Source organism: Ochlerotatus camptorhynchus, unplaced genomic scaffold (genome assembly GCF_037179485.1).
Source record: "Ochlerotatus camptorhynchus isolate MF236.1 unplaced genomic scaffold, CSIRO-AGI_Acam_v1.1 ptg000626l, whole genome shotgun sequence".
NCBI lineage: Eukaryota > Metazoa > Arthropoda > Insecta > Diptera > Culicidae > Ochlerotatus > Ochlerotatus camptorhynchus.
The window spans coordinates 1,813,190-1,839,253 of record NW_027041105.1 but is presented as its reverse complement, the minus strand read 5'-3'; the positions used below and the strand labels follow the sequence as shown (position 1 = coordinate 1,839,253).

General features: G+C 42.1%; 2 protein-coding genes across 2 annotated transcripts in view; one reads left to right on the top strand and one right to left on the bottom strand.

Annotated features, from left to right (window-relative positions):
• The window catches only part of LOC135714193 (dopamine receptor 2-like), a 105,856-nt gene that overhangs the window by 42,986 nt on the left and 36,806 nt on the right, over positions 1 to 26,064 (top strand). The window lies entirely within an intron of this gene.
• Positions 6,343 to 25,450, bottom strand: LOC135714209 (histone H2B-like). The gene is made up of 3 exons (XM_065237526.1): positions 25,412 to 25,450; positions 9,617 to 9,901; positions 6,343 to 6,402 (listed from the first exon to the last, which is right to left on the bottom strand). The coding sequence occupies exons 1-3, from the start codon at positions 25,448 to 25,450 to the stop codon at positions 6,343 to 6,345; spliced, it is 384 nt and encodes a 127-aa protein (XP_065093598.1).

Here is a 26,064-nt window from a genome sequence, read left to right as displayed (position 1 = left end):
ATGTCATCATTGCATTTTTCAAAATTCACACAAGCACAACATCAGCAGCTCTTATTATGAGCAAAACTAAAATAGGGGAAATGGCTCTAATGTTGACCTATGGATCTAAGATTGGGCCCATCGCTAAAAATCTGCTATGTATCAATTTTATCTAGATGACCGCGTGATTGGGACGGTACTAAAGGATATTTTTGGTCGCTATGGAAATTTTAGTCGATTGCTGAATTTATGAATGGGCCCAAATTAGGGGCCTTTGGCCGACATTACATCCATTTCCCCTACATAGGGTTACGGGATGTAATGTCAGCCTAGCCCCTCACTTCCGCCTAAGAAACAAATAACTCATTTATTCAGCAATATACACAATAGTAATGAAAAACTAATACCACCTCTGCTGTGAAATTGGAATTCGTAAATTGTTTGCATATTTTTGGGACAAATTTAGAACATTTATTGCTCTTTTTCAAAGAAAAAGTTTAGTGAAATTTTCATATTTTTCGATTTCTAGGCAAGCTGATCTTGCCGTATTACCAACAATCAATACGAAACTAACGATTTTAAATTGGATCACAACTTGACTAGCCAATTGGTCCCAAGCAAACGATTAACGTAGCCCATTCTAGTCGAAATTCTAGTACTACGCAATGTTTGTTTTGATTCGCTATGAAAATTTGACAGATAAAATGAGGGGTTAGTGGTAACTCTAAGACTAAGTAGGTCTCGAAGAAACGTGCTCAACTGTTTGGCTCAGCTCTGGTACTATATTCGGTCCTAAGCTAATCGATTCACCCCTCGAAACATAGGAAAATCCACTAACCCCTCATTTTAACTGTCAAACTTTCATAGCGAATCAAAACAAACATTGTGTAGTACTAGAATTTCGACTAGAATGGGGTACGTTAATCGATTTGCTTTGGACCAGTAGGCTAGTCAAGTAGTGAACCAATTTAAAATCGATAGTTTCGTATTGATTGTTGGTATTACTGCACTAACGAAAATCTACACAGCGGTGGTCATAAAAAAACCTGATAGCCTAATAAAACAATACCACACTTTTCACTCTTACTGCACATGTAAATTTTAGTAGATTTAACGCTTTTAGGCTTTATAACTATGGACCGAACGCAATGTTGATGCTTGTTCCTAATTATGGCCTACGACCTTTGTTTGATACTATTGTTTTGGTATTTGTGAAATCATTCGCGTTGACGACGACTCTGCAACTGTTCACTCCTATAGGAAACCCCCCTAAGCAAATGTCCAATTTCGTGAAACATAGCGCATCGTTTCTTATCCTTTCACTCCACTGAAAAATCCCGTAGGCAAAAGGCTAATCTTTGCGTGAAAGGATGAGTCAACACGGTACACACGCTACTTCTAAACAACAAGAGTGCAGTCAATCCTCCAGCCAAAACAAAAATCACGGCAAACGAGACTGACTCATATTTGAGTACCGTTCACTCAAACTTGCAAAAGCGTAGATCACTCGTGGAATGAGTAAATTTTTATCAAATATTATTAAATTTCACTCATATTTGAGTGACATTTAAGCATTTTTTTTTCCTTTGATTTGTTTTCCGTTCTGAGCACCAATGCTAACAACGCCAGGGAGGTAGCTCCCACACCTGGACCCTACCTATCGACTCATGAACCGGGGACCAACGACTTTACTTCCCTTCCTAAGGAAGGCGTGATCAGAGATGTTATGTCTCAGAACATCTCGGCGGAACCGACTGGGATTGAACCCAGTCCTACTGGGGTGAGAAGTAATCAAATTTTGACGTTTAATCGTCTTTCTCTAACTAGCACAAATAGATGAATGTACGGTTTGTTTTCCCACTAATCTGTTTCCATCTTGCTCGCACTCGTTCGATTTAATTGGTGCAGTAGTGTGCGCCGATTAAACGTCAAAAAGCTCTACGAGTGGCTTACGTGTTTGCAAATTTGAGTAATCGGGATTCTAATATGAGTCATATGCATTTACCGTGTAGGCCTTTCGAAACACTATCAAGCTGAACAATGCATGAGGTCCTAAGTAATATTGATCGGTTCTCCTCTACGACTTTGTCTTTCGTTAATAACTTGGCTACAAATCGTTTCTTTCCGTTTAGATAATAGCTTCTTTTATCGAACTTTGTGTTGAAAATAGCTGAAAGTGTCCATACATGGCCGTGGGGATGCATAGAGAAAATCTACTAAGAGAATCTGTCAATGTTACGTAGGAGCTAATGCATTGTTCGGCTTGCTGTTACTTGACTTGACAGTTCGTTATGTGTTTGATCGCTAGATGATCTATTTGGCTTTTGTTTTTATTGTAAAAGCATCCTGATTTATGTGCTTGTACTCGAAAAAAATGCACCATTTTTATCCGTGAGTAACTTTTTTATCTGTGGGAAAAAAATGATGAAAATTTGGGTATAACTAGTTTGGAGTGAACTTTTTACATGTGCAAAATTGCATAACAATCGGTTCAGTGGTTATTGAGATGTCATCGAAACAAGAAGAAAATCGCCGGAGAGTTTACCGCGCCGTCATGGAAAATCCGACTGCGACCATGAGATGGATCGGAAGACAACTGGGAATCACCCATACAACCAACAATCAATACGAAACTAACGATTTTAAATTGGCTCACTACTTGACTAGCCTATTGGTCCCAAGCAAACGATTAACGTATCCCATTCTAGTCGAAATTCTAGTACTACGCAATGTTTGTTTTGATTCGCTATGAAAGTTTGACAGGTAAAATGAGGGGTTATTGGTTTTTCCTATGTTTCGAGGGGTGAATCGATTAGCTTGGGACCGAAGAGAGTACCAGAGCTGAGCCAAAAAGTTGAGCACATTTCTTCGGGACCTTCTGGTCTTAGAGTTACCTCTATGATATAACTGTGTCTCGGGTGGTAAAATCGTTTAAGGAGTCCCAGACGACCGAGCGGTGGGCTGGAAGTGGAAGAAAATCGAAGACAGCTGACCCTGTGAAGGCCCGGAAGGTGTTGGATTATTTCAAGCGTAATCCGAACCTTTCGATTCGTGACGTGGCTCTGAAGGCAAAGTGTTCCGCCTGGTTCGTTCAGAAAACCATGAAACGAGCTGGGCTTCGTGTATTCAAGGTCCGGAAGGAACGGAACCGGCGTGATCAACAAAACATAGCGGCCAAATCCCGCGCAAGGAAGCTGTATCGAGAGTGGTTAACGAAACCGATGTGTGTGGTTATGGATGACGAAACCTACATCAAGGCAGACGCAAAGCAGATACCGGGCATGGAGTTTTACGTTGCTAAATCACGGTTTGATGTTCCGGAAGACATAAGGAAGAAGAAAGTGGATAAATTCGCCAAAAAACACTTGCTCTGGCAGGCCATATGACAATGCGGTAAACTGAGTAAACCGTACATCACAATGGGTACAATCAACAGCGAAATTTACCGCACCGAGTTCCTCCAGAAGCGTCTGTTGCCCTTCCTGCGGTCCCACGGAGACGAGACATTATTTTGGCCGGACCTTGCATCATGCCATTATGCGCGATCAACGTTGGATTGGTACAGAGACAATAACGTTGTTTTTGTACCAAAAACCGCCAATACCCCCAAATTCACCAGAGATTCGTCCGGTGAAAAATTTTGGGCCATTATGAAGGCCAAAGTTCGAAAATTGTCCAAGGTGTTTAAGAACAAGCTGGAGTTGAAGAAAGAGTGGATGAAAGTGACCAAAAAGGTCGACTCCACCATTGCAAAAAATGTAATGAGGGGTCTTAAGGGAAAGGTGCGGACTTTCAGCGATGCAAAGGAAATTGAATAAAGTAATTATGCCGAAACATAATCCATATGTGTTAGTTCATTCCCTGAAAGTTTCAAGAAAATCCGACTTAAACTAAATTTGTGGCGAACACTTTTGTCTGGTGCATTTTTTTTTTCGAGTACAGGCCTTATATGGATTAACCGGGAAGAAAACTCTGTCTCTTTCATCCTAATCAGCTCTTACGCGAGAAGTGAAAGTTACGTCTACAATATGGCTACGTAAGAATGATAAGGAGTGAAAAAGAAGCGCGATTTCACATGCCGATCCTTTGTAGATCGAGGACCATCTTCGATAGGACGAACTTGCATCCATTTATAGACTCAATTTGAGTACAGTAGACCGACATTACATCCAGCTACCTGGTAAATTTTAATGTTAAAATGGTGAGATTAAACAATTTTCAGTCGTGCCTAATCAATACCCAAATAATAAGAATATCTAAGCTAACATGTTGACAGTGACATATCGACTGCAGCTTAATTAATATATAAGACTAGCTGAGTGTGCCCGGTCTTGCTCGGGATTCAATATTAGCTTGAGTTTATGCGCCGATTTAAAAAAAAAGCATGCTATATTGTACGTAGCCGCCCCCCTATTATCTAAGGAGCTACCCCCTATGATTATCTCCTTATACCCCCACACTCGCCCCCACATGCCTAATTTGGTTCCATTTGCTTGATTAGTTCTCGAGTTATGCAGAAATTTCTGTTTAATTTGTATGGGAGCCCCCCCCCCCCTTACAGAAGGGGGAGGGGTCTCAAACCATCATAAGAACCTTCTCCGGCCCCAAAAACCCATGCATACAAATTTTCACGCCGATCGGTTGAGTAGTTTCCGAGTCTATAAGAATCAGTAGTTTCCGAGTCTATAAGACAGACAGACAGAAATTCATTTTTATATATATAGATAGATAGATACGGCATAAAATGTAAATAAAGCATTCATATTAGACCGAGGTGAGGAACAGAGCCTGACATATGACATTTTAGTTTGGTACTGTATTATGATAGCTTGTTTTGCAAGTGTTGGAGGCAAAGGCAGTAGATTATCTAAGAAAATGTGTCGACTACCGTGACCGCTTACAAGACTGCTTTAAAGTAATGATGGATTTTTTTATATTTGATTTAATAGTGGTAGTTATAAAAAAGTAAAAAGTATGTACAGGTGTTTGAGCCTCACGTGCGTAATACGGGTATAGAGGACTGAATTTAACATTTCGACAATGAGCATGCAGAAGGGCGTATACGCGATGATCGATTCTCTTCATCGATTTTCTCTTTGCATTGCTACAGCTAAGCGAAACAATTTTCTAGAATTTGTTCAATGCAGCAACAGCAAACACAGCGAGAAACGTAAATTCTTGCGAGTTATTAAGAAAAGAGAAAATCGACGAAGAGTATCGATGATCGCGTTTACGCCCTTATCCATGCTCACTGTCGATTTGATGTAAAAAAAACTTTGAAGCTTATTTGGAAGATGTCTTGAATTAGTAATAAGTGACAAAGGCGCCGAGTATTCGACCAGCAAACTTGTTTGCAATAAATACTGATTCTAAGCACGGATTGTCAATGATTTTACTTGGTTGGTACTGATTTTACTTGTCACCATAATGGATCTAAATATTGTTATTGTTTTGATCATCACTAAGTAAAAATAATAGAAGTTCAACCATGGATACTTTCAACACTATCAAATGTTGCCTCAAGATGACCTTTGTATCCTTTGGACATCAGCCATATCCTCCTTTGTATTGTCGTCAGAATTCTAAATGTTTTGATACACATCACGACTATTTATTGTTGCAATCAGGGACTATACACTGAGGCAAATAAACATAAGAATTTCATAAGGCTCGACCTATGAACGACAATGGCTCTAATATTGGTCTGGGGATCTAAGATTGGGCCCATCGCTAAAAACCTGCTATTTATCAATTCTATATAGATGAACGCGTCATTGAGACGGTGCTAATGGATATTTTTGGTCCCTATTGAAAATTTAGTCGATTGCTGAAATTATGTATGGGCCCAAATTAGGGGCATTTAAGCCAACATTACATCCATTTCCCCAATATGTATGTCATAAGCCTTGAACCATATCATTTCCCCAAGCGTTGAAAGACGAGTGGACATCACACGGTCCCCATTATCTCAAAGTCCATGGTTCGGTTCCAGTCTGCTCCGACTTAATATTTTTTGTCAAAATTATTTTCATAAGGCAAGTCAATTAAATTCATACTGACAACTTGTGGCTAAAATTCATAAGTCTTTCTTATGGAATTCTTTTGTTCATTTGCCTGCGTGTACACTTCCCTAGGGATTTTTACGAGATGAACTACACACTCAAAAATAAATAATTTTACACAAGACGTAATCCATCTTTGACGTAAATTATGGAACGTAAACAAACATGTCATGTAAAATTAAGAGTTCCCAAATCCAACTCGACGAAAAGTACGATTGATTGAGTTTATTTTCTCGTTTCTTTCAACTGATTCTTATGTCATTTGGGCCGCTTGCATGTGTCGGTCTCAGGGCACGGAAATTTACATGACTTTTTGGTAGTGTGTATCTAGGTTGGCCAAATCCTTCAGGGCTTCCGGAACCTGTTCCAGGGACAAGGAGTCATTGTCACTTATAACAAGTACGCTTTTCGTTTATTTAATTATTAAATTTTATTTAGTGGGAGAGAGACAAAGTTAACCAATTCTCCGACAGAGCGTTGGCAAAATCCGTCAGCATCCACCACGTGAACTAACGTGCTTCCGTGCATAACCGACGACCCCCGGCAATCGGCGCTAGTATCAGTACCAATTCGAGGATTCGATTAAGAATTTCCACACCATACCAATCCGGGGTGCAATGCGCAACACCAACACCGATCAAAGGGATGCTTCTGTGCCGATACGGATAAAGCAGCGACGACATCGATGGTACCGTGCGAAAACAAAATGCATGAAAATCTCCACAGACACAAACTCATGAGCTCGAAGACAAGTAAAAAGATAGGCTAGCAATCGCTAGAACCAGATCAGAAAACCGCATACACGATTAGGGAGAGCTAGCAAACAAACAAACATATGGAAAGGAACAAATACGATGTACAAACCTAGGTTAGGAACTCTAATAAATTATATAATGATATCCGTTATTTGCCCCTGAAATAAATGTTGTTTTCGTAAAGTTTAAGCTTTCCATGTAATGTTAATTTCGGTTGACTAGGGTTTTCTCATTTGGCGTGGTTCTATTTTTGTGTTATTTGTTGTGGTATTTTTTTAGAATTTACTCCAGGTTAGACTGCCTGGGAAAACAGTGTCTCACGTGTCACGATCGGTGGATGAAATCTGAAAGGGGAAGTTCCTCCAGTGATGATAAATGTGAGTGGGGTTTATTGTGTTTCGGTAGACCGGCGGCTAGCACCAACTTTCGCTTAAGACTATTTGAAGCAGCCTCTATCTGCGAGGATCTCAATCCCTCATGGGATTTCAGTCTACTGAATCGCCCTCAATGGCCTCCGGGTGGCCATTTTCATTTTTCTCAATTCAATCAAATCAATCTCGGAGATGAACTTTAGATAACTATAGGCTAAAAATCTCCGTAATAAAGAACTAAAAAAAACCTGGAATCTGTTCCAGGGACATAGGGTGACGATTATCACTTTTGTCATTTGGTATAGCAAGTCGCATGGCTAGTTTTAGTTGAAATTAGAGGATGGCCACTTCCTCCGGAACTTCCGGAACCTGTTGTAGGGACGTCGGGTGGCCATTGTCACTCTAGTTAATTAGTATGGTGTCTAATGGCATGTTCATCAATTTCTGAAAATTTTAATGAACTGCACGTCTGGTTCTGATGAAATCTAAGATTGACCACTTCCTCAGAGGTTTCCGTAACCTGTTCCAGGGACTTTGGTTGGGCCATTCTGGGTTTCATGTACGTCATCTTTCAGTTTTTATCTAAACCTACAACTTTGCAGAACATTCTTTGGTTCTATCTTATTGTCTGAGCCTCGCAAAAAGCGTGGGTACCCAGGTACCCCGTCACCCATTTAAGGGGTACATATAGTACATGGCCCCTTATTACAGAGAGACTTTATCGTGCTTTACTTTAGCGTTTTGTCTTTATCGTTGGTTGCTTTATGTGTTTTGATTCTCTGTAACTAACTGATCTGGCTCTTGTACACTGGTTATAACGGGTGTTCAATAAAAAATGAGATTTTTTTCAGTCATGCAGCTAGAAAAAAGAAATTTTCAACGAACTCAGTATTTTTAATAAAAACATAATGTTTATTCTTCATAAAAACGTCAATGAATATTGGAGAAGGGGCCCTGGTCAGCCGTACGACGCAACTGAGTCACGATGCTCTCACAAGAGCGCTGTACGTCACTGAAATCATTCTCATTTTTTATTGAACACCCGTTATGAGATGCAGGTACAGAGAATAGATACGAGTAAAACACTACAAATCTTCCTACGTTCGTTCACACGACTATTCGGTACGATGAAAAGAAGAGATAAATAATAACTTAATCGAGAGATATTTATCTACTCTAGTACTGCTCGATTATAGAGAGCATGGGGCTTAACAGATGAATTCAATGTTATTTCAATGCTAAATATTTAGTAACTTTAGGTGAAATTTTAGTAAACAAAATTAGAAAAATAAATTGATCCATTTATGTACGAAGTAAGTTTTATTTCAATATCTTACAAATGATCTAAGGAAAACGAGAATTGGACGTAAAATGACAGATATATGAATATCACACATTTGCATACTATTTTGGTGGTGACCTCAAACTTATGATCGGGAGTTTATATAAAATTAACGACCAAGAAACATCTTCAATCCACAACTGCATCTGATCGTTGTAAACGTTATTCGCTTATCTTAAAAACTACAAGGGACAACCCTATGGGGTTGTACGCAATGGTGACGTAGGACTACGTGGTCTTCTATAATAAATGGTAATGTGTATCTTTATTCAGCCACCATATTTTAATTATTTTCCTTACCTCATTTTTATATTTTCATTTTCTGTTCTATTTACTATCGTACAGATTTGTCTGGAATCTGATGAAATATTGCTTGGAGCCAATGCCCATGATTGTGCTGGGTAATTAAAATTTATATTCAACAGATTGCGTTCAACGTATCCACATCGTATAATGTCCGCATCAAGCAGATCGCTCGTAAGTCCACCGGAGGAAATACTCCTCTCAAACAGATGGCCACCGGAGGAGTGAAGAAGTCCCATCGCTACCGGCCAGGAACTGTCGCTCTGCGTGAGATCCGTCGTTACCAGAAATCGACCGAACTGCTGACTGCAAGTTGCCTTTCAAGCGTCTGGTCCGTGAAATCGCCCAGGACTTCAAGACCGATCTGCGCTTCCAGAGCTCGGTCGTTAATGGCCCTACAGGAATTCAGCGAGGCCTATATGGTCGGTCTGTTCGCCATCCACGCCAAGCGTGTCACAATTATTTTATGTCCCATTTTCGGTTTTCACAAAGTGTACCTCCATATAGAAATCACCGACGTCAAAACCGTACGGTCGTGTAGTGTAATGGATACAACCTCTTATTCTTTTTGTCAACATTATTTTCATAAGGCAAATCAACTGATTTCTTATTGCGAACTTTGCTAACGCTCCTTTCGAACATTTAAAAGTTCAATAAAATCATCAAAACCTCTTTCACGTTGGAAATCGATTTGTGGCCCTGAAAAGGGCCGATTGATTGTTTGGATGGTACGAATCTACTTTGAGCTGGTGTACTTGATGACGACCTTGGTTCCTTCAGAGACAGCGTGCTTGGTCAACTCACCAGCAGCAGACGGACCGCAGTTTGGATTTCGTGGGACGTGATCGTCGAGCGTTTGTTGTATTGAGCCAGACGGGACGACTCAGCAGCAATACGTTCGAACATGTCATTGACGAAGCTGCTCATGATGCTCATGGCCTTCGACGAGACTCCGGTGTCCGGGTGGACCTGCTTCAACACCTTGTAGATGTAGATGGCATAGCTTTCCTTCCTACACGGTCTCTTCTTCTTCTTCTCTCCCTTGACGATGACATTCTGCGCCTTTCCAGACTTCTTAGGGGCTTTCCACTGGTTTTCGGTGCCATGATGAAATTGTTCACTTCGGAAGAGAATAACTGATAGTCATTTCGACGTTGCTGTCTCATTTTGTGCCCGTAGCATAAGAAGCGAAACTCCTCCCCTTTTCAGTATTTTGCTGTATGTATTGTTCCCTCCCTGTATTAAAAATATGCTACTCGACGCAGGTATAAGTATACCCTCGACGAGTGAAATAAACCGACCGCTTTTTCTCTGCTTGAACGTCAAGCAGTACAGTTCGGTCTTTGCTCGCTCTGTCGAGTTGTTCTAAAGTTTCTAGTTTGTTCCAAACATTCGCAGTTTAATCGCGTCGTCAGTAGTGTCGGTCGCTTCGTGTGATGGGAAGACAGCGCTCCCGGAGCAGGCTCCGAGAGAAAACGGAGAAGAAGAACAGCGGTGAGGGTAGCTTGAGTGTACCTATTTCGAATAGGTACGCTACTCTTCCCACCGATGTAGGGAATCCCACCTCAGCCACGGTGAAGCGGTCTAAGAAGAGGAAGAAAAATCAAGGCCAGTCCGATGGTGCGAGTGGACGGGACGATGCCACCGCGACGAACGTCAGCGTCATTGGTGATTTTGCCGACGCCGTCGACAACGAAACTGCTGCCACCCCGAGTGCAGCAAAAATGAAGCTTCCTCCACTGGTGGTGAAGCAAGTCCCACTCAACACGCTGATTGGCGATCTTTCATCGCTGGGCGTTGCAGCTGAGTTTAAGCTCGGCAGGATCGGCACCAAGGTGATGCTCCGAACAAAAGCGGAGTACGAAGTGGCCGTGAAACATCTGAAGGATACCAAGGCGGAATTCTTCACGCACGACATCCCCGGTGAGAAGCCCTTCAAGGTAGTCATCAGGGGTCTACCAAACTTCGACCCCAAGATGGTCGAAGCTGAAATCAACCGGTACAAGCTTGCCCCAATCGCTGTCTTCCGAATGACAAGGAGAGACGAAAACGTGAAGACGTACCCGGATTGTCTTTTCCTGGTGCACTTCCAGAAAGGGACAGTGACGCTCAATGCGCTACAAGCCATCCGATCAATCTGCTCCATCATCGTACGGTGGGAGCCATACCGTGGCGGCCATCGTGACGTAACGCAGTGTCAGCGGTGCTTCAATTTTGGACACGGTACCCGCAACTGCAACATCAAGCTACGCTGCAGCAACTGCGTGTTCCGACAGACAGTGCTCCAAACGCGAGGACTTCAAACGCATCTGAAAGCAGGCGTCAAGCATCAATCAACCAGGACGCAAGAAGGACAAAACCCCATCATTCAGGACGGAGGATTTTCCGCCTCTTCGTGCTCCCCAGCAAAGGCAAGCGAATTCGCGGGTGCAACCCGCCCCCCCTCAAGAAGCTTCCGGTGATTTTGCTGGCCAAAGCTCTCCATCCCCCCCTGGATTCTGGAGACAACCAACAGCGCAAAACAACAACCCCGATCTGTTCTCAGCGGATGAACTGATGGAAATTTTCGTCAACATGTCCGGTGCTCTTCGTAAGTGCCGCAATAAGCCCGAACAGATCCAGGTGCTCGGTAAGTTCATCATCCAGTATGGCGTCTAAACCGCTAACTATCGTCACCTGGAATGCTTGCTCTGTAAGAGCAAAAGAGATTGAGCTTGCTGACTTCCTCCGCAAGCACAGCATCGACGTGGGCCTTCTAACCGAGACCCATCTAAAGTCCGGCGACAGCTTCTGGTTGCCTGACCACAACATTATCCGGCTTGATCGCACCAGCTCCAGGGGGGGTGGTGTTGCGGTCGTCGTCAAGAAAGGAATAAAATACCACACTCTGTCCCATATTCGCACCTCTATCATCGAGGCCCTTGGTGTGGAGGTGGAGTCGTCGACTGGATACGTCCAGTTCATCGCCGTCTACTGCCCTCGACAGTGTGCCGCCAGCAGTGGACTAGCGGCTAAATTCAAGAAGGACCTGTCCACCATCACCCGTACCGGTTCCCGCTTCGTAGTTGGAGGAGATCTGAATGCTCGCCATGAGGCCTGGCGGAACTACCAGCAGAACCAGAACGGTCGTCTGCTGTTCGACCATTCGCAGCATGGGCTGTACTCCGTTTGGTTCTCGGACGAGCCAACATTCATCTCACCGGCAGGCAACCCATCGACGCTAGACCTGTTTCTTTCAAATACCGGCTTGTCCAAACCGGTAGCCTTAAACGAACTCAGCTCCGACCATCAACCGGTGGTGGCTGAACTGGGATACAACGTAGCTGCTGCTCCAAGCCTGCGCAAGGACTACCATCGCGTAAACTGGGCCCAGTTTGGACGCGTGGTAGACAGGCACATCATCGACAACCCGCCGCTGAGCGGTTCCACGAACAAGTGGGAAATTTTTCCAGTTTTTATTTTTTGTATTTTTTGATTTGCATGAAACCTTGCATACAAGTTTTTGGGGAAGAAAAACGCCGTTTTGCATACTTGGTTCGCCATTTTGAATCTAGCCTTACTTATGAGAAGGGCCTATGAAAAATGCACATGATATCTTCAAAAAATTGTATCTTGGAAACGGTTTGTCCGATTGGTTTGGTGTCTTGCGCGAAGTTTTAGACAATTGTTGGTGGTATATGGAGAAAATATGCACGGTAAAAAAAAAAGTTTGGTATTTGTGTTTTGAACTAAAATATAAATTTTCCCTTTAAAGTGACATGTCAATAATTTTTTTATTATCCTTATTTTATAGCTGACTGAAAATGCTATCTAGTGCACAGTAGGTTGTTCTGGAGAAAAATAGGTTACGATGAAAAAAAATGTTTTTTAAAAAAATACAATTTTCAAAAAAAGCGATTAAGAAAAGTCAAAAAAGTTTGTCACTCTAATTTTATGAAAGTACATCAAATTTTCAAACAAAAAGTACCTGGGTAACATTTTTCTAAGATGCACCGTTTAGAAGATATTACTGATTTAATATTGTTTTTTTTTTGATAACTTAATAAGTTTTGGCCCTTTTCGGATGTACTCCGTGTTTTTCCAGTTTCAAAAGTATTTTTTTCGGAAAGATTGGAAAATTTTGAGTTAAAATGACACTGACAGCTTAAAGATTCGAGTGAAATTCTCTGCCTTAAAAGTATTTTGAAAAACAAGTTACAAAATCCCACTATCAGGAACAATGATTTCTTCAAATGATTTTTGGTGCGTTGTGCTGAAAACGTGCTAGCAAGTATTAGATACAGGTAATCAGATACCAGTTAGCTGTACTACGTACAGTTGGTGATTGTAAACATGGTCTTTGTTGGAACTAGTCCACCATGGCCACGCTGGCCATAACGAGGCTAGCTCCGTCGTTGACCGTTCCTTAATAATAAATAAAAAGAACGCAGTAGTCAGCTTCCATCAAACTAGAGGGCTGCCGACTGATACCTCAATCAACAACCGCCGCACTCTTTATTCATTCCAGGTATATACAATTTACAATCTTCTTCAATAACAATATACCTACGCCAGCAAATCTACCTCGCTCCAACTCTCCAAACTCGTACCTGAAGGTTCGACGATACCTGAGCGTTCAACTCTACCTATCTTCCAACAGTCTTTACCCAGCATTCTATGATTTCTACCCGGGAGCTGTATAATAATGTCTGACTCGGTTCTGAATTCATCCAGTATCTACTAGGGAAAACCAAACAGTAAATGCAGTTGCTAGTAGCATAGTGATTATAGTAATTTCAGCTCATAATCCTGTGTTTTTGAACGAGATCCAGTGTTGTTTGATAACATAATAATTGTAAAGGAAAGTGTAACACGTTTTGGTGCAAAGGTAAGTTTTAAATACACATTTTAATTATATGTTTTGTGATATTTTCGTACAAAACTAACAATTGGAAAATATTTTCTATGTTACAGATTACAAAATGAGTAAAATAAGATGTATTCGCCCATTCAAAGACATTCAGTGTTCGAAAGAGCTGCGATATCTCACGGATGATATCATCCAAAAACTAAAATCAATTGGATTTTCCAAGGTATCCACACTGAACACCAAGGATTTTCGTGTTTGTTCGTCTTGCCGTCTACATATTGATTCAAGAGCTCACCTCACCCAAAACGAGGAACAAAGCGTAGCCGGCGGCTCAAGGATGCCAACTATTGAAAGTTTGGTCACGATACCATCAGAGTCAACGCTAAGCACAATTAAATCAAATGAAGACTTCACGATGCCTGTAGACGTCGAAATATTCAACCGAGGAATAGCAGCTATTCGTGTTTCGCCTATAGATTTAGGTAAGGTTAAAAATGTTCACTATCCTGAAAAAAAGTGCGCTGAAATCGTCGAAGGTGTACGAAGAAATCTTTTTAAATTAGACGCTAAAACAGAAAAAGCAAACGAGTTTGATGAAGTCATAGAAAATATGAAAATTAAATTTTTAAATTCAGCCACAAGGCAAGAAAAACTATCAATTTTATCATTGTTGCCAAAATCATGGTCAGTACAAACAATTGTAGACGAATTTAAAACCAGTAGAAATATGGCATCAGATGCAAGAAAGGAAAGAGATAATGTATTTGATTCATCTCAAGGTTCAAGCTCTGGAAAAAGCTTTGAGTAATGAAACAAAAGAACTGGTTTTGAATTTTTTTGAGGACGATGATATAAGCCGTGCAATGCCAGGCCAAAGAGATTTTGTTAGCGTAAAGACAGGAAATAAGAGATTAGCTGTTCAGAAAAGATTGTTAATGATGACATTGAGAGAAGCTTTTAATCGCTTTAATGAAATGTACGTCAATGTAAAAATAGGGTTTTCATCATTTGCAAATTTGTAAAAACCGAACAATCCAATTTTTTGAAAACTACAAAACAAAACTTGCAAGATGGTGAATTTTTAGCTATTTGTGACTTTTCTGAAAATTACAGCTTCGTTTTGCAGGATGAAGTTCAATCACACCAGTGGAACGTGCAACAGGCCACAATCCATCCTTTCGTAATATATTATACTGAAAATATGCAAATTAAACATTTTAGCTTCATTATAATTTCTGAAGAACTAAGACATGATTCAGTCGCTGTCAATTTGTTTATTGATAAAATGATAAACTTTTTACAAATTGATCAAAATAAAAACATAAAAAAAATTATTTTATGTCAGATGGTGCTGCTTCACAGTATAAAAACCGAAAAAAACTTTTCTAGCCTTTGTAAATTTAAGTCAAAGTATGGTATTGACGCTGAATGGCATTTCTTCGCAACATCGCACGGAAAAGGTCCATGCGATGCTATTGGAGGTACGATAAAACGCATGGCTACCAGAGCAAGTTTAGCCAAAGAACGCGAACACCCGATATAGACTGCAAGAGAGTTGTTTAATTGGGCAAACAAACGAAAAGAAGAAGAACTTACAAAGTTGTCATTTTGTTATTCTACTACAGAAGAATACGAAAATATGTCTTTGCAGCTAAATAATCAATATAATAATGCAAAAACAATTCAAGGAACTCTAAAATTCCACTCATTTCTTCCTCTATCAGAAAATACAATAAAGGCAAAGCTTTATTCAAACTGTCCTGACAATGATGCCAAAATATTCAATATTGTTAAGAAAGTTGTGTAAACAATAATTTTATAAAAATACAGGAATAAAAAAAAAATAAACTGATGATATCCAACATATAATGTTATTTTTTATTGCGCACAATCACAATCCCTGAAAAATAAGCTTAATTCGCTCTTTTGAATCTTGCTAATTGAGGAGCTTACATTTGCAGTTCTCAAAAAGGTGTATCTCGAAATCGAGTTGTCTCATCGGTTTGATGTCTGTGGCGATGTTCGGCAATAGAGAGAAAATATGCACAGTATAAACACATCCAGTTTAAATGGATTAAACTGTTAGGCGATATGCAAGAGTTGAATGCACATTTTCAGCACAACGCACCAAAAATCACTTGAAGAAATCATTGTTCCTGATAGTGGGATTTTGTAACTTGTTTTTCAAAATTCTTTTAAGGCAGAGAATTTCACTCGAATCTTTAAGCTGTCAGTGTCATTTTAACTCAAAATTTTCCAATCTTTCCGAAAAAAATACTTTTGAAACTGGAAAAACACGGAGTAAATCCGAAAAGGGCCAAAATTTTTTAAGTTATCAAAAAAAAACAATATTAAATCAGTAATATCTTCTAAACGGTGCATCTTAGAAAAATGTCACCCAGGTACTTTTTGTTTGCAAATTTGATGTACTTTCATAAAATTAGGGTGACAAACTTTTTTGACTTTTCTTAATAGCTTTTTTGAAAATTGTATTTTTTTAAAAAACAATTTTTTTCATCGTAACCTATTTTTCTCCAGAACAACCTACTGTGCACTAGATAGCATTTTCAGTCAGCTATAACATAAGGATAATAAAAAAATTATTGACATGTCACTTTAAAGGGAAAATTTATATTTTAGTTCAAAACACAAATACCAAACTTTTTTTTACCGTGCATATTTTCTCCATATAACACCAACAATTGTCTAAAACTTCGCGCAAGACACCAAACCAATCGGACAAACCGTTTCCGAGATACAATTTTTTGAAGATATCATGTGCATTTTTCATAGGCCCTTCTCATAAGTAAGGCTAGATTCAAAATGGCGAACCAAGTATGCAAAACGGCGTTTTTCTTCCCCAAAAACTTGTATGCAAGGTTTCATGCAAATCAAAAAAGATGAAAATTACTCGTTGCTTTAATGATATGGAACCGCTCCGCTTGACTCCGTGGAGGACATCGACCGAGCGTTGGAAGTACTCCACCAAGCCATAACCGTGGCTGACGAGGCGTGCGTCCGACGAGTTCCTGTGAGGGGTAAGTTTATTGCTATTGATTCCCACACCCAACTCTTAATTCGCCTGAGAAATGTTCGTAGACGCCAGTTTCAAAGGACTGGAGATCTAGCGAGGAAACGTGAAATGGCCAATCTGAACAAGGAGATTGCTTCCAGAATGGTCTCACTCCGGAACGAAAGTTTCGGGCGGCTTGTCCAGAATCTGGACGACCGCTCCAGACCATTCTGGAAAGTTGCCAAGGTCTTAAAGACGCACCCTAAACCCATTCCGCCACTAAAAGATGAAAATGATGACGATCGGCTCATAATCACCCCTCAGGAGAAAGCAAATGCGATTGGTGAGCATATTGCCAAATCGCACTTGCTTGGCTCCAACATCCAAAGTCCGCTCGAAGTTCAGGTTGAGCAATGCGTACTCAACCTTGATTCCTCCCCTTGTGCCATCCCTCCGGAGGATAGAATCACAGTGGAACAGATTTGCTCAGCGCTGAAATGCACCAAAAACATGAAGGCCCCCGGGTTTGACGGAATATTCAACCTAGTGTTGAAAAATCTCAGCATGAAGGTTCACTCTCTGCTGGCTGCTGTCTTCAACAGATGCTTGGAACTGCACTACTTTCCAAGTATCTGGAAGACAGCGAAAATCATACCTATCCGCAAACCCGGGAAGGACCCAACGCTGGCTTCAAGCTACAGACCAATCAGCCTCCTTTCAGCGCTGAGCAAATTGTTCGAGAAACTCATTCTCAATCGTTTGCTCAAGTTTGTCGAGGAAAATAACATTCTCCTTCCGGAACAGTTTGGGTTCAGAAAGGGGCACTCCACCAATCACCAGCTAGTGCGGGTGATGAATAACATCCGAAGTAACAAAGCTGTATCCAAGTCCACAGCCATGGCATTGTTAGACGTTGAGAAAGCGTTTGATAATGTCTGGCACAATGGGCTTGTATACAAGCTTTGTAACTTCAACTTCCCATTACATCTGGTTAAAATCACCCGTAACTACCTTCAGCAAAGGTCGTTTAAGGTATCGTTGAATGGTTGTCTTTCAGACACGTTTTCCATCCCAGCAGGAGTCCCGCAAGGCAGTTTGCTGGGCCCCTTGCTTTACAGCATTTACACTTCCGACATTCCTCCCCTTGGAGACGGTTGCCTGTTCTTCCTGTTCGCAGATGATACCGCAATAGCCGTCAAAGGAAGGATGCCTCGCGAAATAACGAACAAACTTCAACGATGCCTTAACGCCTTTGCTGATTATGCCACCACGTGGAAAATCAAAATCAATGCTTCCAAAACAAAAACTATCATGTTCCTCCATCGGCAATCACCCAAACTAAAACCGACTCCCTCTTGTACTGTAATCATGGATGGCACAAGGGTTGAGTGGTCCGCCGAAGTAACCTATCTCGGGATGTTGTTTGACGAAAAGCTCCTATTCCGCTCGCATGTGGAGAAAACCGTAGTCAAGTGTTCCGCCTTGGTTAGGAGTCTGTATCCGCTGATTTGCCGCAGATCCCGCCTCTCAAGGGTGAACAAACTGGCCGTCTACAAACAAATCGTAGCACCTGCGATCCTCTACGCAGCTCCGGTGTGGGAATCATGTGCACAGACTCACAGGAACAAAATTCAGGTAGCTCAGAATAGAGTGCTGAGGATGGTTCTTGATCGTCCTTTCGACACTAGAATAACAAATTTACATGAAGAGGCAGGCATTGCCAAAATAGATTCCAAAATTAACGAAATTAAGACTAAATTTGCACAAAAATGTAATTTATCAGAACATGCTTTGATAAGCAATTTGTATATAGTAGGTTAGGTGTACATAGTAGTTGTAGGTTAGTTGTAGTTGTAAATAGTAGTTATAAGTAGTCTCCTTTTTCCAATTCAAATCAAACCAATCCCACCAAGGTGGTCATACTTTAAAATAGGCCTGATAGGACTAGGAACTGTAAATAATAATTAAAATCTCAAATGTACCAAAGTTGAAAAGACGCATCTGTGTCACTTAACAAATTCATACATGTAAACCACACAATCACAAGAAATAAAGATCATTTAAATGGCAAATGAAATAAACCGACCTATCTGGTCGGTCTGTTTGCCATTGACGCAAAGCGTGTCACAATTATGCCAAAGGACATTCAGCTGGCTCTTCGTATTTTTGGTGAACGCTTTTAATTTCTCCGTCGCAATCTATCAAAACCGGCCCTTTTAAGAGCCACTAAAAGATTCCACATGAGAGTTGAGAAGGAAATTTCTGCTGCTTTTACAACTGATCGCATCACAGTGAATCCTGATCTAAAATTGCAACCAGCAAGTACCCTAGAACCAAAAGCGGTGCGATGCTATGACGATGACTGTAAGAAGCAGAAGGGTGAAAGCCAATTCTCTTTTTCGATTTCCTCTTTTGTGATGACCATGGTTTCCTATTTTGCACTGTGAATGATCACAACTAATCCACTTGCACAGAGAACTACATAGATGGTACATGGGAGAAGCTTTCCATCTTCAATGTACATTACACATTAATTCAAATGAGCGCCGGCCACGTCCTCACGGTCTTTTGGGGAAGGAAGGATGATTAGTTCGACGTCCGGTTGTTACTAGAGACCGAGAATACCTCTACATCTCCGCGGCTGTCTCGGAAAGGATAGTTATGTAAGTGAGGTAGGTTATTTTTAGATTAGGATTAGCTGTGGTAAGTGATGCGATCGGTTAAAGCAGAATTTATTTTTTTTTTATTTAAATCTAGTGGGGATAGAATAAGGCAAAGTGAAAAATTGCACGGAAGGGGACAGGCCAGGATTGATCAGTAAGCAGAAACGGTAACCACTGAACTACCAAACTCCGTCGTAATGCTACATCGACATGTTTCGTCTACTTACTACTCTCTGACGACTGTGCTGGGGAAGCAGCATATGCATGTAAGTAATTGGTGGATTTGTTAGTTAATTCGACGCTTTTGGACAATGCTGGACATTTACCACTTTTTCAATAGTTTCTTGTTGAAAATCAACATTCGGAAGCATTTTTATCGATGCGTAGCCATATTTCTGATCGATTGGTGATAAAATTATTGAAATTAGTCCAGGGGCAGCTGAGTTATTAACGTTCAAAATCTTTCTTAATTTGTTACATGTTCCATTTTCGGTTTTCACAAAGTGTACCCCCATATAGAAATCAAAGACGTAGTCCTACGTCAAAAAATCTCAGCGAATAAATCTCGCAACAATAACCCGAATGAAATCTTGCCAAATCGATCTCATGAAGCCATTCAACACTTCCTCCAACATTGTTTCTGATTCCTTCCTCATCACTCTGTGGCCTGGGCGTGATTGGTCATAATTTCGTGCAACACAAGACTACATTCTACAGATTTAGTGAATGGTGGAATGGTGGCAATTAATACCCCCTCGATGATTGTGTATAATTGAAGCCTTCGTAATTAGTCGACATTTGTAATCCTGTTCCAACGGCTACCAGTCTCAGCGAAGAGCATCAATGGATTCCTGGACCGGGATGCTAAGTAAATGCTCAGGCACGAAGGAGTATGGTTCTGTGTTTTGTCGGTGTTGTACCGGTGATTGCCCCGTTACATTTTTCAGGTATTTCTGACTCACCCAAGTGGCATCACGAAATGAGCATAATAAATGTTCTTTGCTCCTGGTTCTTCCCATTCACGAAAGGATCGTCTGTCCGTATTCTCTAGCAAAGCTGTGTGGTGTTGATGGCGATGACGCCAAGCGACGATGATGATAACTACCTTCACAGTTGTTTTAAGCCATTCGAGGTGAGGCAAAGCCTTAGTGAAGGTGCCGCAATGGAAGGCGCTGTTTTTTGTACGCTCCAACCGGAAAATCTGATTAATGGTAGCTGGCAAGCGGCACGGAAATGAGCAGGAATAATTTAATTAACCGAAAATAATTAATGTCAGTTTTGCAAGGCTGTTGAGACGTCCTAATCCGGCATGACGGGGTTCTGAGGTCATTATTCAACCGGTGTGGGTTTGATGTTTGGCGGTCAAATTCATAATTCAAATCAGCAAGATTGTTGTCCGCGAATCTAACAACTCAATACGTTCTACATTGAGTGAAAGAAGATAAATAATGAGGACACTTCAAATCGCTATTTTTCATCATTACGGGATCGTGCAAATTACTTGCATTATTATTGAGAAATTTCTGGAAAATGGGTACACAAACGAGCCTCTCCGATTTGGATAAAACTCATCGCAAGTCAATATAAATCTGTGAAAAGACCCTTCTCTTCTAAACAAATACATTAGGGTGGGTATAGTTTGTATGGCAAATCACAACCCCCTTGTCTCCCCCACTGCTCTTTCAATATGTATTGTGGTCCTGAAATTTGAACAAATTTAGTTATGACATGGATTTGCGGAGAACTAGAAAGTTTGCATGGGAAATGTATGGAGAAAGTAAAGAAACTTGGAGTTGGTTGAGGAAACCCTAACTGACGAACAGCAATATACCAAACCATTAATCATTGATGAAGAGCCCTTCAGGCTAAATCAATTGAAATGTATTAACAAAAGTACCACGTTAATGAATGGACATAAAAGTTATTTTACTACTACTCATTCTACTTCTAACCGTGACCGAGTTGAGTCTTTATTCGTATCGCCATTCCGGGTTTGTGGCAACCATCAGGTGGCTGCTTTGGCAAAGTGTTTAGGTTGGCTTTAAATTTGGCTAAGATTTTCGATTTCGGTATGTGGTAAAGTTAAAACTTGTCATTTGCCTGTCAAGAATTCCCACATTGCTCAAGTTTGCCCAAGCCTGCGACATTGACTGAGGAAACTATACTGAATAACATTGTCGAAGACGGCAAATCAATTAAATTTTAGTGGTAAGCGTGATAACGTCTCACCCCAGCAGGCCTGGGTTCAATCTCAGTCGGCGCCGGCGGGATGTTCTGAGGGAAGTAAAGCCGTTGGTCCCTGGTTCATGAGTTGATGGGTCGATAGGTAGGGTCCAGATGTGGGAGAAGCCTCCCTGGCGTCGGTAGCATTGTGCTCAGTACGGAAAACAAGGGGAAACAAATCAAGGAAAAAAAGCTGTTTAGTGGCTTTATGGTTGGTGGACAATAGGTCAGAATTTAATCACTACGCGGCGCTAGTGTGCACTTGAACTTCCTGTATAATATGTATATCGAGATCCTTGCCATATAGAAGGTTACTGTTTTCAGCAAAGTTGTTCAGGTGATTATGAACTGCTAGTCTGACTTACTCTGGTATATTTAAATAGGGGATGTTTCTGAATAAACAGTCACCCAACACGTTATGTTGTAAACAATTTCAATGATAGTTGTCCAGCAGTGCTGTCATTTTATTGACAACAATCCAATGCCCACGAGGTTGTGCCGATGGTGTGCCAAACCTAATTTCGGCACAATGTGCTGAGTAACTTACCCCTTGGGCTGCGTGCACTTCCCATCACCAATCACTCGCAACACAACGGCTTTAGTTGGCCAATACGCAGTCTGTAAGGCGCAGCGCCAGCTCCTCACCGGTCGAATCGCGATCAACACCAAAATCAGAAGCGACAACTCCAGCGACCGAAAACAAACCCCTCTAATAGCCGTCACGGCACACTTCGATTGCATTTCTGAAACACAGCCGCAACACACTTACACGCTGAGGCAAATAGAGCTAAGAATTTCAACATATGTGAATTTCATAAGCGTGATTTATGAATGATGTTCGGGTAACATGAGGTAGCTCTTATACGCCTATAACCATTTCATTTTCCCAAGCGTTGAAAGACGAGTGGTCAACATCAACGTCAATTTTCCGGTTCCAGTCTGCTCCGATTTATTATTTTTTTGTCAACATTATTTTTCATAAGGCAAATCAATTAAATTCACACTCATTTCTTATGGCTAAAATTCATAAGTGTTTCGTGCACGAGATGACAATATTTGACAAGGGTCTTTCGTCCGGGAGGCGGAACGCCAGCACACAACTAGCGAAAGCACGGCACAGCGGTGCTGATGGTGTAGTGGTAAGCGTGATTACCTCTCACCCTGGGTCTGGCGAACTCGTAATGGATTTCGAACCAATTTGAACTGTCAAAATCGAACCATTTTTTACTGTTCAGAACGAGAGTAAAATCGAAAGTCGGGTGTGGGGTTTTCCGGTGTCAAAAGCGACCGACAAGAGAGTCACACACAATCTTGCACACATTTGCTTTGTTTATCAATTTGACAACCGTTCGAACAGAATAAAGCTTGCTGCAATGCGTCTTAGATAGTGTCTGAAGCTGGCTGCGATTCGACTTCGCCAGACCCAGCTCTCACCCCAGCAGGCCTGGAAGGGAAGTAAAGCCGTTGGTCCCCGGTAGGTCCAGGTGTGATCGACAGAAAACAAATGAAGGAAACCAAAAAAAAAAAAGCGTGGCACGAGCTGAACTGCCAATATTGACAGCAAAAGGTAAACCCGATTATGATAAAATGTGTTGCTTGGGAACTTCACTGAAGTTTTTTGAAATGTCTTTGAAGTAAATAACTGCCCAGAGGTTATCTGCTTTTCCCTGCGGTTCTCGTAAAGCTACCCTGAAGTTCTCGCAATTCTTCTAAAATTTTAGATACTACCGTGAAATAAATCGAAATAATTAAACTTCAGAAAAACTCTGGACTTCTGTTCCAAAATATGTCTGAATATTTCATAACTTTTCAGGAGGTCCCTGGATCTCTCTGATATTCTAGAAACTTCTCAAACTGTCCAGAAGCTCGTTAAAATGTCTTGAATTTATAGAAACTAACCTTAACAGATCTGGACTGTCCTATAGTTACTGGGACTGTCCTCAAGATCTGTGAGCTTCCCTGAAGATTTCTAGACCTACTTTCAATGAGGCTTCTGCAACTTCTTTAAAGTTTCAGAATTTTCCTCAACTTCTCTGAACATCTTGGAAGTTTTCTTGACTTCTCTAAAAAAAATTGATATCCCTGAAGTTCATGGAACTTCTTAGAAGCTGATGGGATCACCTTAAAGTTCAAGAAGCTTCCCTGAAGAGCCTGAAATATTATAATATTTTTTTTCTTTATTTTTTGGGATTTTAGCCGTAGGCTAGTTCATCACATCTGATAGTAGAAGGTCAGGCTTAGGGCCTGCCTCTAAGGAAACGTTTCAGTCTAACATTAACGTAACGTAAAACTGGCTCTGAGACAACATTAAAAAAAAGCTTAAAGTAAAATGGGAGTTACATCGGGACTGTGGTGAGGAATGGATGCGCGAACAAGGTAGAGCTCCACCGTAAGAGACAGTGCCCCAGTCCGGCAGAGATACCCCGACGGCAGGAAAATTGGAAGGTGGAAGAACACAAACAGCGCAGCCAACGACTAGAGTGCTAGATTTGGTTGTACAGGTGGGCGTCCTTCAAGAAAGCAATAATCGTTGCCAAGTAGCTCCCTGATGTTCTCTGGGCGTCGGTGTTGTTCGCGTAGCCTCTGAAACTCTGGGCAGACACACAGCACGTCCACATTGGTCCTTGTACTTGTGGCTATCTAGCCAGGGTCGTACGGTTTCTTTGATCTTTCTCAGCAAAGTGGTCCGCGACTGAAACCATTCCTCCTGCCAGGCTTCCATGATAATATTCGCGATCCAACGCTTGACGTCTAGGAGTGGTACGTTCCTGGTGAAGCGGGGACCAGATGGACCGGATCCCGCCAACCTGTCCGCAGCCTCATTTCCAGGAACACCGCAGTGCCCGGGAATCCACGTAAAAACGGTTGAGGGTGGGGCATATCGTGTAATGGCTTGTATCCACGGGTGGCTCGGGGCTTCGGCTTCCAGCGCCTGGATGACGCTGTGTGAGTCCGTTACCACAAGGATCGGTTGATCTGCAGGAGTGATGGCTGCATCAAGAATAGCAGCGGCTTCTGCGGAAAAAACGGAACACTCCTCCGGTAGACTTTAACTTTGCTACAGAGTTATCTCCGGCTTGGAATCCTCTCTTAATCCGCTTATCTATTTGGATAACGTTAGATCGCCAACTTTTCTCTCCATGCCAGTGGACCCTGGCCACCGGGGGTCGGTCAAGGTTGGCTGCAGTGCGGAGGGCTCTGTTCCCCTCGTTGAGGAGAAAGACCCTATCATTCCCGGATGTCTTAGCAGCGAGGACAGCGGCTTTCGTAGCAGTAGCTGCAGCAGATCGATAGCGGAAAGGGAGGACTCCGGTTTCCGCACAAGCAGCGTCTGCAGGCGTGGAAGGTAGAAGGCCGGATACGATGCGTACGTAGGTATTGTATACCGGAGCGAGGATGCGGTTCAGCTTCTCGGTGGCTAAGCAGGTAATTTCAATGCCGTAGAAAAGTCGACTGTCGATAACAGCCCGGGCGACACGAAGGCGGATCTCGCGGTTACTGGAGCGGTGTGGGCGGGAGATTGTCCTGACGATGTTGATGCGGCTACGACAGTTTTCTTTCACCGATCTGAAGTGCTGGTTGAAACTTAGAGTCCGATCCAGAACTACCCCCAGAACACGTAATGTTTTCTTAAGCGAAATTGGATGGTCCTGGATGGTGATCGGTGGTCCCCGAATCAGATGGCCCGAGTGGCAGATATGGCACCGTACACTCTTTGGAGCGGAGAGCTGGAAACCAACAGAAAGCGCCCACCTGCAGACGGCGGAGACAGCTGCTTGGGCAATATTCCTGGTCCGTTTAGTCGTTCGTCCCGTTACGACGATGAGTATGTCATCGGCATAGACGATTACGTGCACATTCTTGGGCAGTCGGCTGAACACCCCGTTCATTGCCACCAGGAATAGCGTAACCGCTATGACGGATCCCTGGGGCACTCCAGTTTCCTCGGGGAACGGATCCGATCGAGTGTTCCCGAGTGTTCCCGTCGAGTGTTCCCGTCGAGTGTTCCCGTCACCTGGAAGGTACGATTAAGGAGGAAATTCCGTACAAAGTGCGTGATGTGGCCTTTCAGGCCCCAGCCGATGAGCTGCCTGATGACGCCAGCTGTCCACGTCCTGTTGAACGCCTTAGAAATATCAAGGGATACTAACTCCGCATGGTGACCGTTGTCCTGGGCTTCCTTGAGTACATTCCCGAGGGCTGCAAAGTAAGTGGAGGAGCCATGTCCTTGCCGGAATGCATGTTGCCGTTCGTCAAGGAGACTGTTAGACTCCAGGAACTGCCTAAGTCGACGATTTACCATTCTCTCCATCACTTTTGCCGCGCAGCAAGTGAGTGCAATCGGCCTAAAGGAGGAGGCTTCTCCACTCGCCGCGTTGTTCTTCAGAATGGGCACTACCAGGCTTTGTTTCCAGAGGTCCGGATACGAGTCAGTGAGCCATAGGTCGTTGAAGTGGGCGAGTAGCCTCGTTTTTCCGTCGAGGGAGAGGTTTTTTAACACCGG

Coding starts and splice junctions, on each gene's coding strand:
- LOC135714209 (XM_065237526.1), bottom strand. CDS start 25,450: ATGAACGGGGTGTTCAGCCGACTGCCCAAGAATGTGCAC. Junction 9,902..25,411: donor GACTGCCCAAGAATGTGCAC/GTAATCGTCTAT, acceptor ACCGAAAACCAG/TGGAAAGCCCCTAAGAAGTC. Junction 6,403..9,616: donor CTGCGGTCCGTCTGCTGCTG/GTGAGTTGACCA, acceptor TCCCTGGAACAG/GTTCCGGAAGCCCTGAAGGA.